At 38.3% G+C, this 14,595-nt stretch overlaps 1 protein-coding gene across 1 annotated transcript; it reads left to right on the forward strand.

Annotated features, from left to right (window-relative positions):
• The first annotated feature begins 904 nt into the window (after positions 1–904).
• Positions 905–6,244, forward strand: LOC106869977 (uncharacterized). The gene is made up of 5 exons (XM_014915925.3): positions 905–1,307; positions 1,820–1,847; positions 2,130–2,693; positions 3,134–3,367; positions 5,331–6,244. Exons 1-5 carry the CDS (start codon positions 1,257–1,259, stop codon positions 5,891–5,893), a joined length of 1,440 nt encoding a protein of 479 aa, XP_014771411.1. The 5' UTR covers positions 905–1,256; the 3' UTR covers positions 5,894–6,244.
• Positions 6,245–14,595: the final 8,351 nt, after the last annotated feature.

The following is a 14,595-nucleotide window of genomic DNA, read 5'->3' on the forward strand; positions in this document are numbered from 1 at the left end:
TGCAAGAAGCAGCGAAAATTTTAGAAAAGATAAATAAGTAAATGAGTGTAAATCGAACCGGTGAGTGTGTTGATTAATAAGGCATTAAAACAGAACGTCTCTCCTCAGACACAATAGATATACTTCACCACATGAATTCACATAAAGAATTTTGTAAACCAAATACAAAAACGGATTATATATATATATATATATATATATATATATATATATATATATATATATATATATATATATATATATATATATATGTGTATGTATGTATGTATGTACGCATATTGCAGATTTGCATGTTTTGCTTTATGTATACTCATGCATATAGTTGCATATCTAGACATGCTCATATATATCTAAATGATAAACTTCTACAAAGTTTTACGGATTTTTACAGTTCCAGTGATGGATATGTATGGTTGTATGTATGTATTTATATATATGTGCGTGTATGCATGTGCATATATACATGCATGCATAAGACATACATACATACATACATACATACATACATAAGCGTTTGTTACACTAGATTCATTTATTGTCAGACACAAAGTATATCTCTTCATAAAACCACAAAACTTCACTTATCAGGCTCTTCTTGTGTTAGACGTTTTAACATGCATGTCTTCTCTTTACCGGAAGAAAGCATGAAACTCTCAATCAGGTACCAATTTTCACCGGATACAGTATAAGGAAGAAATTAAGATTTGTTGGAATTTCTACTTAAAATATTATGTTCGACTCATCCTTATTCTTAAATATTTTGCCAACGCCTTACCATGTGGGTTACTGCCTTGTCTTAAAATGCCATATTTCTTCTTGAATATAAAAAAGAAAAGAAATAAAACAATCGCTGGAATATGATTTGTTGTCTGAAAAATGACGTAAGAAACAATTTTGAACTGTTATACACAGCATGCATGAGAACTGTTTAAGGGTATTAGATAAGACTCTGAAATATGACTTAGTGAAAATTTACAGAATGTCGACGGAAGTAACTTCGAGCCACCCCTATTGAAAATCTTATGATCATTATCATTTCCGGTTGCACCTTTCCGTATCCTCGCTTCTTCATTTCATATATTCCCACTCATTTACAAAAGAATTGCAAAACAAAATGTTTCTATATAAACGGGGCCTCCATCACTTAAATGTCATTATCAAGCACAAGTTGGAAGCTGAAAAGACATCTGCTGCTTGTATTATTTACCAACAACGTCAAGTGTTATTCATAGCAGCTGAGAATAAGATATTTTACAATGTATTACTACCAAACAGTTTTGTACTTCTCCGTAATCTGCTTGCTGTCAGTAAGTATTATATGTCATCATCAATTGAGACGTTTACTATTCACAACTAAATATTACATTGACTGCTTTCACTCTGGCTAAATGATACTTTATAAATGCCAATTATTCTCGTTGCAATTGTTATGATATTTTAAAGACTCTTACACTCATAGAGAGTATACAATTACTTACTAACTGAAGAAATATCACACATGCGCGAAACACATCGTCCTTCTGTCTGTATATATATATATATATATATATATATATATATATATATATATATATATATATATATATATGTATATGTGTGCGCGTGTGTGTGTGCGTATGGATCACATATGTGTAATAAGTATATATTTTTGTATCTTTGTATATATACATATATATACATAGACACACACACACACACACACACACACACACACACACACACACATATGCATACATGTAAATATTTGTGAACGTGTGTTTCCTAAATGTATTTATTTGTACGTAACTATAATGGGAAATTTTTCCATTTTCAATTGCAGTCAGTGGTTCAGAGTTTACCAGCGAAACGTGAGTATTCAACTTTGATATAATTTCTTATAACATTACACTTCACTGCATATTTATCATTTTTCACGATTGAAATGCATTATGCATTTACGATAACGTAAGATTATTGTATATGTATGTATGTATGTATGTATGTATGTATGTATGTATGTATGTATGTATGTATGTATGTATGTATGTAGGTAGGTATGTACATATGCGTGTATGTGTATTTGTTGTTAGTCTATATCATGTTATGCGCATAGTATAATTTATTGAAGTCAAAGTTATTTTGCTTTGCAGGATGTGTCGGTAAAGCAGCGAACATCATGTTTGTACTAGATTCTTCTAGTAGTATATGGATTGTCGATTATAAAAAACAGCTGAAATATGTGCAAAGACTTGTAGACAACTTTAACGTCGGTGTAGGTAAATCTCAAGTTAGCGTTGGAGCCATTACGTTCAGCGATAGAGCTCATCTCGAGTTTTCTCTTGATCAATACACAGACAGCATACAAGTGAAAAAAGCCGTAGCTAACATTCCTTACAGAACTGGTCAAACTAACACAGCAGAAGCATTGCAAGTTCTGAAGTCAGAACTGGAACCGAAACTACAGTCATCTTCATCTCCTTTCATTGCAATTGTTATTACTGATGGTAAATCACGTGATACAAAAGCCACAAAAGAAGAGGCCAAGTCGCTTCATAAACTTGGAGTCCACGTTTATGCTATTGGTGTTGGAAGTAATTACGATTTGAAGGAATTGAAAGCTATTGCAAGTGATCCTGTCAACAATGTATATCAAGTGACCAGTTATTCAGCATTGCAGGAAATAAATAAAGATTTTGGAGTAAAACCCTGTGAAGGTGAGAAACTATTAAAACTCATCTAATATTTTTCAATTTGTTTTTCTCAGACAGTCGTAATATTGACTCGTAAATACGTAATGCATATTCTTTTAAAATTACCCATTTACAGAAAATACGCTCGTAAGCATTTTGTTATCAGAAAACTTCATCGTGTGGTGTTATGCTTATTTCTCTTTTTAATTTTCCAAATAATAAATTTATGCAATGTCGATAAATTATAAAGGAATAATTAGCATATGTATTTGTATTAACCAGCAAGTCGACAGATGTTTCATATTTGCTTAAATTTCTCATCCTTGTAATCGATAGGTTGTCTAATACGTATTGCGATATTATAAAATATTAAGGTTATGATCTATTGTAATTTGTTTACGCAGTTATCTGTAAGTATTGATAATCAACTCACGAACGAAATGTATATTTTGATTGCATTGCAGATATCACAACTCCGTCAACAACCACGAGACCAACCACAACCACGAGACCAACCACAACAACGAGACCGACCACAACCACGAGACCAACCACAACCACGAGACCAACCACAACCACGAGACCAACCACAACAACATTAAAATCAACAACTTCATTCTATTTACCCAAAATTACCATCGAAAAGGCAAAAACCATAACCGGCATGCCAATGGAAATTCCTCAGCGAGATCAAACTAGTAAGTTGCTATTACGTCTTAGTATGAATAAGAACATTTAGTCAAACAAAATGCAACCACTTTTTGTTGAATGTGGGAATATATTTTATTTAATCGGCACAGAAAATAACTAAAAACAAAATCCATGATTTAATTATTGCAATAGTCATATTAACGTTAAGGAATATTATATATATGAATATATGTACCCTGTCTTGAACATTTTCTGATGCATTTAGAATTTTTTTTTATCTGGAGAAGGGAGTTGCACCCCATGGCTTTTGTAGGCCTTCAAGCACGGTGAGGTTGACATATATAGTGTTTCTCTTGCAATAGTACAGGTGTAAATTGCTAGTTTTACTAAAAACATAAGCAAGGAGGGCATTCCAGAGGCCAACGCTATAGGGAAGAAAGACTAGCCGTAGTGGTTAATGCCTGAAGCTGGCGATATAATGTTTGGTGAAATGAAGAAGGACGAATTTATTCGAAGTATCCGTGTAAAGATGACACGAGAACAGCCAGCAAGAAGATGCAGATACCATTAAGGATGATAGATAAAACGGATGGATAGCAGAATCGGTAGAGAATCAGAGACACACTTTGTGGCATTTTGTTATTTTTTCTTAGGTTCTGAATTCAAATCACAGACAACTCCAATTTAAATTTCATCTTTCTGAGTTTGATAAAATAAGCTCTGCAGCCGATCTCATTTTCTATATATCTTTGAAGGTGACACTCCAGCGTGGTCACAGTTCAAAAGAACAACAGTAATAAAAGCAACAAAATATTAATGTTAGTTCGAGAATCTCTTACATACACACCTACCTACCTACCTACCTACCTACCTACCTACCTACCTACCTACCTACATACATACATACATACACACATACAGACAGACATACCAAAACATACATACACATATGTGTACATACATACACACTCATATATATATATATATATATATATATATATATATGCGAGTAAAAATAAATAAAAAAAAGGTGGGGTTTTTTGTATGATTGTGTATAGAGGAATATATTATTTAGTTTAAAAGAGTTCCAACACTGTCTGTTTTTTATGTTTTATTTATATTCCTGCAGAACCAATGTGGGGTATAGAATATGGAATATACAATATATAATATAATATACAATATATAATATAAAATAAAATAAAATAAAAATGGATGGCACCATGAAAGAAAGTATTGAATGTAGATGAAATATTGAGTGTTCAATATAAAGGATCAAATATATAAATATATAAATATAAATATAAATATAAATATATAAAGGCTTTATATATATATATATATATATATATATATATATATATATATATATATATATATATATATATATATATATATATATATATATATTTATATATGTGTATATATGTATGTATGTATGTACATGTATGTGTCTTTGCATGCCCACATGGATAGTCGTAGATGAAATAATTGTCACCATAAGATCGTTCAATGCAGGTTGACTGAGAACAGCTAACCAACAACAACAACAAAGCATGAACATTTTTGTCTAATACACTGTCTACATTGAGCGTCAAATATGGTTCTCAAACAATTAAGTTAAGATATGTATAAAAATTTCTCCTGCTACATATGTAAAGATTAAGGGAACAGTCTATTGTAAATCCCCATCGAGATGAATACAACGATGATAACTTGATAACGCGTGGAAGAAAAATGAGGGCACAACTACTACTACTACTACTACTACTACTACTACTACTACTATTACTACTCTTGTAGTGTCAACAGCAATAAAAATAATCACAATTACGACAATAATAACTGTGACAAGGCAGAACATTTTTTAATTATATAAATTAATTTACACTCACACACACACACACACACGCACACACACACACACATAATTTTAATGATTTAGATTTAATTTATTTTAAAACACCCGTGGTATTTATTATATTTGTATTTTTTTTTATTATTCCACAGCATCTATTGTATTTGGATATGACCTAATCTCCATGGGAAGCTACAGAGCCAACATGATTACACAGTTTATCAATACTATGTTGCCGTACACTGGATATGGAAATTTCAGAGTTGTGTCGTTTGCCCAATGTCCGGTTACCTTCAATGTTCCTGTGACTTCATTAATCGGAAAATCCTACTTGGAAACAAGAAACAGCGTTAATATAGAAGTTCCCGGCTTAGCGAATGTTATACGTGAGATGAGAAAAGAAAAGGAAGTAAATGATAAACCGATTACTTCGAAAAAGAACACAGCTGTTTTGTTTGTCGATCCTTCAGTAACCTCGATTACACAAGAAGTATTAGAAGAAAGTGAAAAGCTTAAGAATGAAGGCAGTAAAGTATTCTTAGTGAATGTAGGTGGTAATATTTGGCCACAACCTCAATTACTGCATTCAATCAGCAGCCAACCTTACAACAGATACATTTACAATGTCCCATCTTACAATCAATTGTTATACAAAGCTCACAATACGCCTTTCAAATTCAGGGCTATGTGCAAGGGGTACCGTAGCAGTAATTAAAGTTTGTTTCTGTTTAATTTATTTCTTTTTATTTATGCGCTGACCATCTGACTGCGGGACGGTCAGAAATTTATGTTACCAACAATCAAACTAACTTATAATCAAAATTTTTTTCGGCGTTTTCATCATTGTCTGTGCAGTTTATACTGCACAAACGATGATAAAATTAGTTACTCAAGCACCTGTGAATATGTACCTAAGGACACATACATTCACGCATACACTTGCCACAAGTAAATTAGATACATCATAGTTCTAATTCATGTAGAACTACAATTCCTTAATAACAAAAACGAACATTCCATTTTAGATGTTATAAATAAATAAATAAATATTATTACAACTTACAAATAAGTTCTTTTGTTGTCTATCTTTTTTCTTTTACTTACACCTATTTTTTTCTGTTTATTTTGAAAACTGAATGCTATTTACGTTGGAGTAAATTAACATGCTTAAATACATTGTTTTATGACCTCCCTCGAGTATTATAAATACGATACTGTCTACAACAAAACTGATTATTCAGTAGTGTGTGATTTTTTATATATACCTTATTGACAGGTACTAATCGGTAATGTGGTCGCCCGCTTCATTTTAGCGAAACAGACCATCACTAGTTTCTTTGAATCTCATTTTTTGACTTTTCATTCTAAATTTAGTTTGGTGCAGCATTGAAAAGCGTGGATTTACAAAACAAGCGACAGGATCGTTATGTGATTTATTTCTGTCTCAAATTCATCTTATTTAATATCGTTTGTTATAATATGAAATCAAATATTATTTTAGATATGTGATAGCAGATTTGCAGAATTGGTAGAGCGTCAGAGAAATACCCTGCGACATTTAGTTTTGTCTTGCTCTGCTTTTTATCGTTTTGAGGTCGATGATTTAATGATCAATCAACTACTGGGGTCAATATGATCAAAAAAGATTTGAACTTGTGTTTATGACAGAAATCTTTATCGATATAGGTTTATAAATCATAGATTATTATAAAATAATTAATTATTACGCAGCAGTCACACGTATAAAATTTATAATCTCCCACAGATAGCAAATAATCTCATGAATACAATGGAGTAGATTCTCTCGTGTTAAAGCGTTAACCCTATTATAGCAACAGCAATGGCTCCTAGCATTGATAAAGGACATATATTTTGGGTGAATGTGAATCACTAACATAGATTGCTATATATTAGATGTGCTTATTTTATAGATTTCCGAGGGACGTAGCACCACAAGCATTTTCTTTGACGCTCTCCGTATTTCGTCATTCACTTCCCTTCGTTCCAGCGTTAATGTCACGAAACACTGTAAGGGGAGAGATAAGAGTATAAGAAGTATTGTACCAAATTAACACTCGTTCATGTATTTTGCATACGAAAAACAATGATGCTGATAACTCAAGACCTAAAATTTTGTGGGAGGAGGCTAGTCGATTACATCTGATACTTATCTATCGAGCCCGAAAAGATGAAAAGCAAAGTCGACCTTGGAGGAATCTGAACACAGAACGTAAAGACGGAAGAAATGCCGCTAAGCATTTTGCCCAGCCTGCTAACGATTCTGCCAGCTCACCACTTTAATAAAAATAATATTTTCTATTATAGGCACAAGGCCAACAATTTTGAGGCAATAGGACTAATTGATTATATTGACACAGAACTCAACTGATACATATTTCATCGAGTCCGAGAAGATGAAATGCAAAGTCGACCTCAGCGGAATTTGAACTCAGAAAGTAAAGACGGACGAAATGCCGCTAAACATTTTGTCTGGTGCGCTAACGATTCTGTCCCCTCGCTACCTTAATAATACTTGAAAGTATTACACCCTATTGTAGAATTTCATGTCGATGTTACTTCACGCTAATTGTACTTTATTATTTTAAAAGCTCACATACTGAAAAGTAATGTCTGTAACAATTGGTAACTATTAATGTTGAGAACGTTATAGTATACTCCAGCAATATATGTCACCCGACATTGAAAAAAACATTTGCTTCTTTTAGACTAAGCTAGCAAAAATATTCTCAGACGGAAGGAACAGTTACCGATTCAAGTATTGTACTTACGCCCACTTGGGAAACTAACATTTCCTTTATTCTACACACGCACGCACGCACGCACGCACGCACGCACGCACACGCACACACACACACACACACACACACACACGCACACGCGCGCGCGCACGCACACAAACACACACATACACAAATGCATAACTAACATTCAATCTTATTCAATGAACAAATCTTTTGACTACTGAAATACTCTTTAACCCCATTGTTGCTTAATAAATTTGTTTATGCGGATTTATTTCGCTGAACTGGTAAATTAATATCTCTGTCTGCGATGCATGCTGTGTTTGTAGCTCTGTTAGCATTTGCTTAGCGCCAAACTCATCGTTAATCATTGACCCTTACTGTGATGTGAGACTAGATTTGTGTCCGACAATCTACTGATTACGCCAATCTACGGTCCTTTTAAATATGTATGAAAGTAGAGTAAATTATATTACGTGACTGTACCTTGCCTGGTAACTGCGTCACCGACTACAGAGCATCTGGCTATATATATTAGATGATATTTGAAGATCTTCTCCATTGCCACATAAAATTTCTACGATTTGCATTCTTTCAAGTAACACAAAATTTGTTGAATAGTGAAACTGTACACCCCTCCCGGTAAAAAGTGGTAGTAGCAAGCTATCATAAATTGACCAGTAACCGATCGACAAGAGAAAGGTCGGAAGGTCGAGATACGTGGAGACTGTGTTGATAGTCGTGTCTGTGCTGATATAGTAATTATACTGTGATACTGAGGGGACATTATAACGATCCAACCTATTGAGAATAATAACACTGTACGACTGGGGGTCATACAGTGCCACATAGAACCATTCTATTGACGACTTCAGAACATAGCAATATCTGTCAGAGCAACAACCATCGTCAAAGGATAGATACAACAGTGGCAAAAGACCGCCAAAAACAGTAGCGACGAGGAAAAACAAATTTACGTGGAGTGAAAGAAAAACATTTACACAGAGAGTTTAAACTAATTCACGTCGACAACGGCGTGCAGAGCCTACAGAGACCGGATTAGTTTATTAGTTAAGAGGGCTTTAACCGAGGCAATCATCAACAACAACTGGTGGTTCGCCCTGAAGCGGGCAATTAGAGCAGAATCAATTAGGTTTAGTAAGGCTCTAGCTGTAGAACGTAAGAAAACAGAGCGGGATTTAGTTAACAAACTAGACGAGGCTCTTGGGACAGGCATCGCAACCGACGTGTTAGCAGCGAAGTTGGCCCTCGACCAATACTTTGATGCCAAGCATGAAGGCTGCGTTGTCAGAGCTAAAGCACTTTCGGTAAGCGGGGAGGGGACTAAGGCCGTTCGATGGGCCCGCGTGGTTGAGGCGAAGCGTGGCAACAGAGCGACCATTCGGTCTTTGGTGGACCAGAACGACTGCGAGATTTCGGGACCGAAGCAGATGTGTTTGGCCTTTCAGCAGCACTTTGCTCAATTGTTCGGGACAAACGGTAGGACGGACGACGGAACAGATTTCGGTGTGTACCTAGACGGCCTGCCGCAACTCTCGACCAGCGAGGCCGAGTGCTGCGAAGGACCGATATCTGCCTGGGAAGTACGGAAAGCGATGAAAGGCTGCACGAGAGGTAGATCGCCGGGTTTGGATGGTCTGCCTTATGAGCTTTATACGTCAATGCCAGACTTGTTTGCGGGCGTCTTGGCAAACGTCTACTGCAACTGGCAACAAAACGGGAGAATTCCTGCTTTTGTTTGTCGGGGAGTGGTGGCTTTGCTAAGAAAGGACCCAAACAAGGGGGACATTATAGGGAACTTTAGGTCCATCACTCTGCTCAACACAGAGTTGAAGATCTTGGCCAAGGTGCTAGCCGAGAGATTGGCGCCTGTCGTGGGCAAACTGATCGGCAAGGCGCAGACATGCGCTGTGCCGACTAGGTCTATCCACGACAACCTCCATCTCATGCGCTACATCATAGAGAGAATGGGTAACGAAGCTGGCGCGGGTGGGGCTTTGATCAATTTAGATCAGTCTAAAGCCTTCGATAGGGTCGACCATCGATACCTGGCAGCTGTTCTCAAGGCAGCTGGTTTCGGCCCGGTCTTCCGCGGGTGGATAGCTGCTTTATACAGCGGCATCTGCTCGGTCATACGGGTGAACGGCCATCTATCGGAACCGTTCAACATCTCGCGTTCGGTTCGCCAAGGGTGTCCTCTCTCCTCCCTTCTGTATGTATTGACTCTCGAGCCATTACTGCGGAAGTTGGAGGCTTTGAGGGGCGTCCCGCGTGATCTGGGATGTGGAAGGAGCGTGTCTGCCTATGCCGACGACGTTACCGTGATGGTGTCGAGCCACAGGCATATTGACCTGATTGGCGAGACACTAAACGAGTATGAAGCGGTGACAGGTGCGAAAATTAACGCGGAAAAGTCAATGGGCTTGCAACTAGGCACCTGGAGGGGCAAGTCCATGCCGTCCAACAGCGTCGTAGGGCGCTGGACAGACGGACCCGTTAAACTGCTCGGGGTCTGGTTCGGTCCGGACCTCCAGTTGGAGAAAAACTGGGAAGAAGTGACGAACAGGGTGGCCAACCTCACCCAGAAATGGGCTGAGAGGAAGCTCTCCTTGAAAGGTCGAGCGGAGGTAGCGAATGCGTACATCGCATCCGTCATCTATTACCGTTTGACCGTCGTCCCTTGTCCCGACCGCTGGTTAACCAAGATGGTACGCTTGCTCTTCAACTTTTTGTGGAAGGGTCAGGTACCACTGGTCAGGCGCTCCATCTGCTGTCAACAGCCGCTGAACGGAGGCCTTGGCATGCCGTGGTTGCTGATGCGCAAACATGCGCTCAGGCTACGACATCTCAGGCGCTTCCTGGACGGTGAACAGGTGTGGTCGCCTTTCGTCAGACGCGATTTTCCGCAGCTCGTTTCTTTAACAGAGCTGCAATCCTGGATCAAACGTAGACCGAGAAAGGGCGCTTGGCACCTCGAGTGCCGCCAAGCTCTCACCGCCCTCAGTCAGGCGGGCAGTGCGATCGGTAGTAGATCCACTCTAGCGTTCTATAGAGGGTTAGTGGGAGAAAAGTGCGACGACGTTCTCGGGGAAACTCTAGGCGTCGAGGATAATCAGCTAAGCAGTCTGTTCAGAACTTTCGGGCCGGGGCCCATGGATAATTTCCAAAGGTCCCTCGCCTGGCAGTGCTACCGAGGTGCGCTACCTGTTCGAGATAAACTCTACCGACATGGAAGTGCCGTCAACCGGGCCTGCCCGAGGTGCGCTCAGGACGACGAAACCGTTCTGCACGCACTCGTCCAGTGCCCGAGCATTGCTGACCTGTGGGTCTATATCGAACAGCTACTGTCACGTGTAGGACGGATCCGGCTATCAGCTGGATCCATCGTGAGAATTGACCCGCCGACCTCCTTTAACCAGGAGGGCAAGGCAATTTTCCTATGCCTAGTGGCTGTAGCGAAAGAGGTGATATGGTGGACCCGTTTGAAAGGGTTAAAGACAGACATTTTCCTCTTTGGCCAAGGCCTCATCAACTTTTTCAAGTTCCACTTGAAAAGGAAGATGAGAGTAGAGAGGGAAGTGCTGTCTCATAGCAAATTCGTTGAAAGATGGGTGACTGTTGGAAGAATGGCCAGTATAAACGGACCAATTCTGAGAATGCACCTGTAGAAAAAAAAGAAAATAAAAAAGAAAAAAGGTAATGTAAAAGGAGAAAGGGCTCTATACCCCTTTCTTATTTTTTCTGACCAGGCTCCCGCGGTTTTATGGGTTTTTCCACGTGTAACCTTTCCTTTTTCGAAGCGCCTCCCCCTTTGGGAGTTCTACTTATTTATTTATCTATTTATTTATTATATCTTTCTCCGTTTTCTTCCTCTGTTTAGATGAACTTTCCTACCTTTGCGGACAAAACCTTTTGTAACCTTCGTCCTGTCTTTGTCCTTATATGTCTTTAATTGATATTAGCCCTTGTGGCCAATAAAACGAATTAATTATTATTATTCAAGCCACTGCCTGGAATCGAACTCAGAATCTTGGAGTTAGTAGCCCGCGCTCTTGATCACTACGCCATATGCACACGGGCAATTCTGGAAGGAATTTTAGGGCTTATAAATCTAATATTTTCCTATCTTTCCTTGATACCGGTTCCCATATCTGCACTAGGTCTGCTCAGGAGGTTATTATGCCCTAGCATATATGCTGCCTTTTTTAGTTTTCGTATTTTCCAGTGGTGTTCTCTGTCTATTATTTTAACTTCATCCAACAGGGGGAGGTGGTATCCGTTTTTCCGTACATGATCAGCTATACCCAATTCATCAATATCTCCTCGTGTCACAGCTTTGCGATGTTCCTCTACCCTTATTATGAGGGGGTGACATGTTTCGCCTTTGCATAATCTACCACAGCTGCATAGGATGGAGTACACGCAGTCTTTGGTCATATTCTCTTCTATTGGTGGTTTTACTCGAAGGAGATATTTGTGAAGTGTTGTATTACTCTTGAATACTGTTCTGATGTCATATGGGCCGCATATCTTTTGTATCTTTTCGGAGAGGCCTTTCACACTGTGGTCAGTTTATGAGTTTCATCCTCTCTTCTCTTCATAATTGGAGTGGATAGTATGTTTTTTGGGTAGTTGTTGCTTAATAGATTGTTACTTAGCTTGATCATTTCTTCGTGGTGTGTATCAGGATCGCTACTTTATTCCTTGCTCGATGTTTTAGGCACTGAGCAATCCTTCTCTTTACACTGTATGGATGTTAGGAATTGAAGTTGAGGTATCGTAAAGTAAAGGCCAGCATGCGGTATGCGGATGTCCTGAATCCATACTTGGTACGTGTTATTAATACGTCCAGGAATACTACTGATTGTCTTTTTCCTTTTCCATTATGAACTGTATGGATGGCTTTATTGAGTTCACTTGATCTAACAGTACTTGGACATCTTCCTGGTGGGGCCAGAGTATAAAGGTGTCATCAATATATTGCAGCCAAAGGGTTGGTTTTAGTGGTGTTGATCCTAAAGCCAAATTCTCAAAGTATTCTATGTATATGGCGTAGTGGTTAAAAGCACGGTCAACTAACACCAAGATTCCGAGCACGATTCCAGGCAGTGACCTGAATAATGACAACAACAACAACAACAACAATAATAATAACAATATTGGAAAAATACCTTAGGAATGAGGACACCGGTTCGAAATTCCCCTAGGACACCTGATGAAAGCTGGAGTACATCAGCCGAAACGTTGTGTTAACAACAAACAAGATGAGGACAAATATCCGTCAAATGTAAATAATTTACATAATTCCTCATCTCTCAAATATAGAACTGTATAGACAAGGAAATTGGAAGCCTGGTAAAAGGCTGCAGAGGATTGCACTGGCAGCGAATCTACCTACTACAAAATGTGAACCTTGGCTAGTAGAGAAAATACCATGACCCCGATTGCATATCGATTTTGCAGGCCCGATAAATGGATATTATTACATAATAGTAGCAGAAAGCTAGACAAAATAGCCTGAAGTCACGCGGTGTAAACGACCAACCTCATATACGGTAATACATTTCTTACACAGGCTGTTCGCAAGATTTGGTATACCGGATATAATTGTCTCTCATAATGGAGCACAGTTTGTATCCTGTGAGTTTAAAAGATTCTATGAGATTTTCACGTTAGAACATAAAACTTCAGCACCATATCACCCTAGATCGAATGGAAGGGCCGACGGTTCGTGGACACTTTTAAGAGAACTTTAAAGAAAGCTAATAAGGAAGCCACGGACGAGGTCGTGATCCGACAAGTTTTAAGGGTATACAGAGTAACTCCGAATCCAATTCCGCCAGAAGGAAGTTCACCAGCACAATTAATGTTTGCCGGAAAGGTGAAGTCAGTATTCGATAAACTGTTACCAGTGAAGATAAAATACGTGCTAGTAATGACATGCCCAAATTCTTTAGAATAAGTGATAAAGTATATGTAGGAATGTACAAAAATGGCAAGCAGTACTGGGAAGGAGAAATTGTAACATACATAGGAAGAATGATGTATGGCGTAAGAAGCAGAAATGGAATGGAAAAGAGACAGAAATCAGATTAAGGAAAGAGTCATAGAAAAGGAACCAACAAGAGTAGAAATACCGATGGATTGGCTTTAAGACACTTTTCAGGTTCCAACACCTTTACAAGAAGTCGAAACCACAAGTGCAAAGAAAAGGAGGAACACTGAATTCCTAAAAGTAGACCCTACGTAGAAAAGATATTGAGTATATATATATAAAAAAGGGAGGAGGTAGGATGAATAAAAGAAATTGATTGTTAATAAAATAATTAAAAGGTGAGATGTATAGTGAAACTGTACACTCCTACCAGTGAAAAGTGGTAGTAGCTAGCCATCAGAAATAGACCAGTAGCCAGTCGACAAGAGAAAGGCCGGAAGGTCGAGAGTACGTGTAGACTGTGTTGATAGTCATGTCTGTGCTGACATTATAATTATACTGTGATACTGAGTGGTTGTTATAACGATCCAACCTATTGAGGATAATAGCACTGTACGACTGGGGTTCGTACAGTGCCAGGTAAGATCATTCTATCGACGAGTTCGGAATATAGCAATACCTGTCAGAGCGACAACCGTC

Source organism: Octopus bimaculoides, chromosome 4 (genome assembly GCF_046866305.1).
Source record: "Octopus bimaculoides isolate indiv1 chromosome 4, ASM4686630v1, whole genome shotgun sequence".
NCBI lineage: Eukaryota > Metazoa > Mollusca > Cephalopoda > Octopoda > Octopodidae > Octopus > Octopus bimaculoides.

Excerpts from the sequence above, each read along its gene's own strand:
- LOC106869977 (XM_014915925.3), top strand. The coding sequence starts at position 1,257 with ATGTATTACTACCAAACAGTTTTGTACTTCTCCGTAATCTGCTTGCTG. Across the intron at positions 1,308-1,819 it reads CCGTAATCTGCTTGCTGTCA|TCAGTGGTTCAGAGTTTACC; the intron begins GTAAGTATTATA and ends TTTCAATTGCAG. Across the intron at positions 1,848-2,129 it reads TCAGAGTTTACCAGCGAAAC|GATGTGTCGGTAAAGCAGCG; the intron begins GTGAGTATTCAA and ends TTTGCTTTGCAG.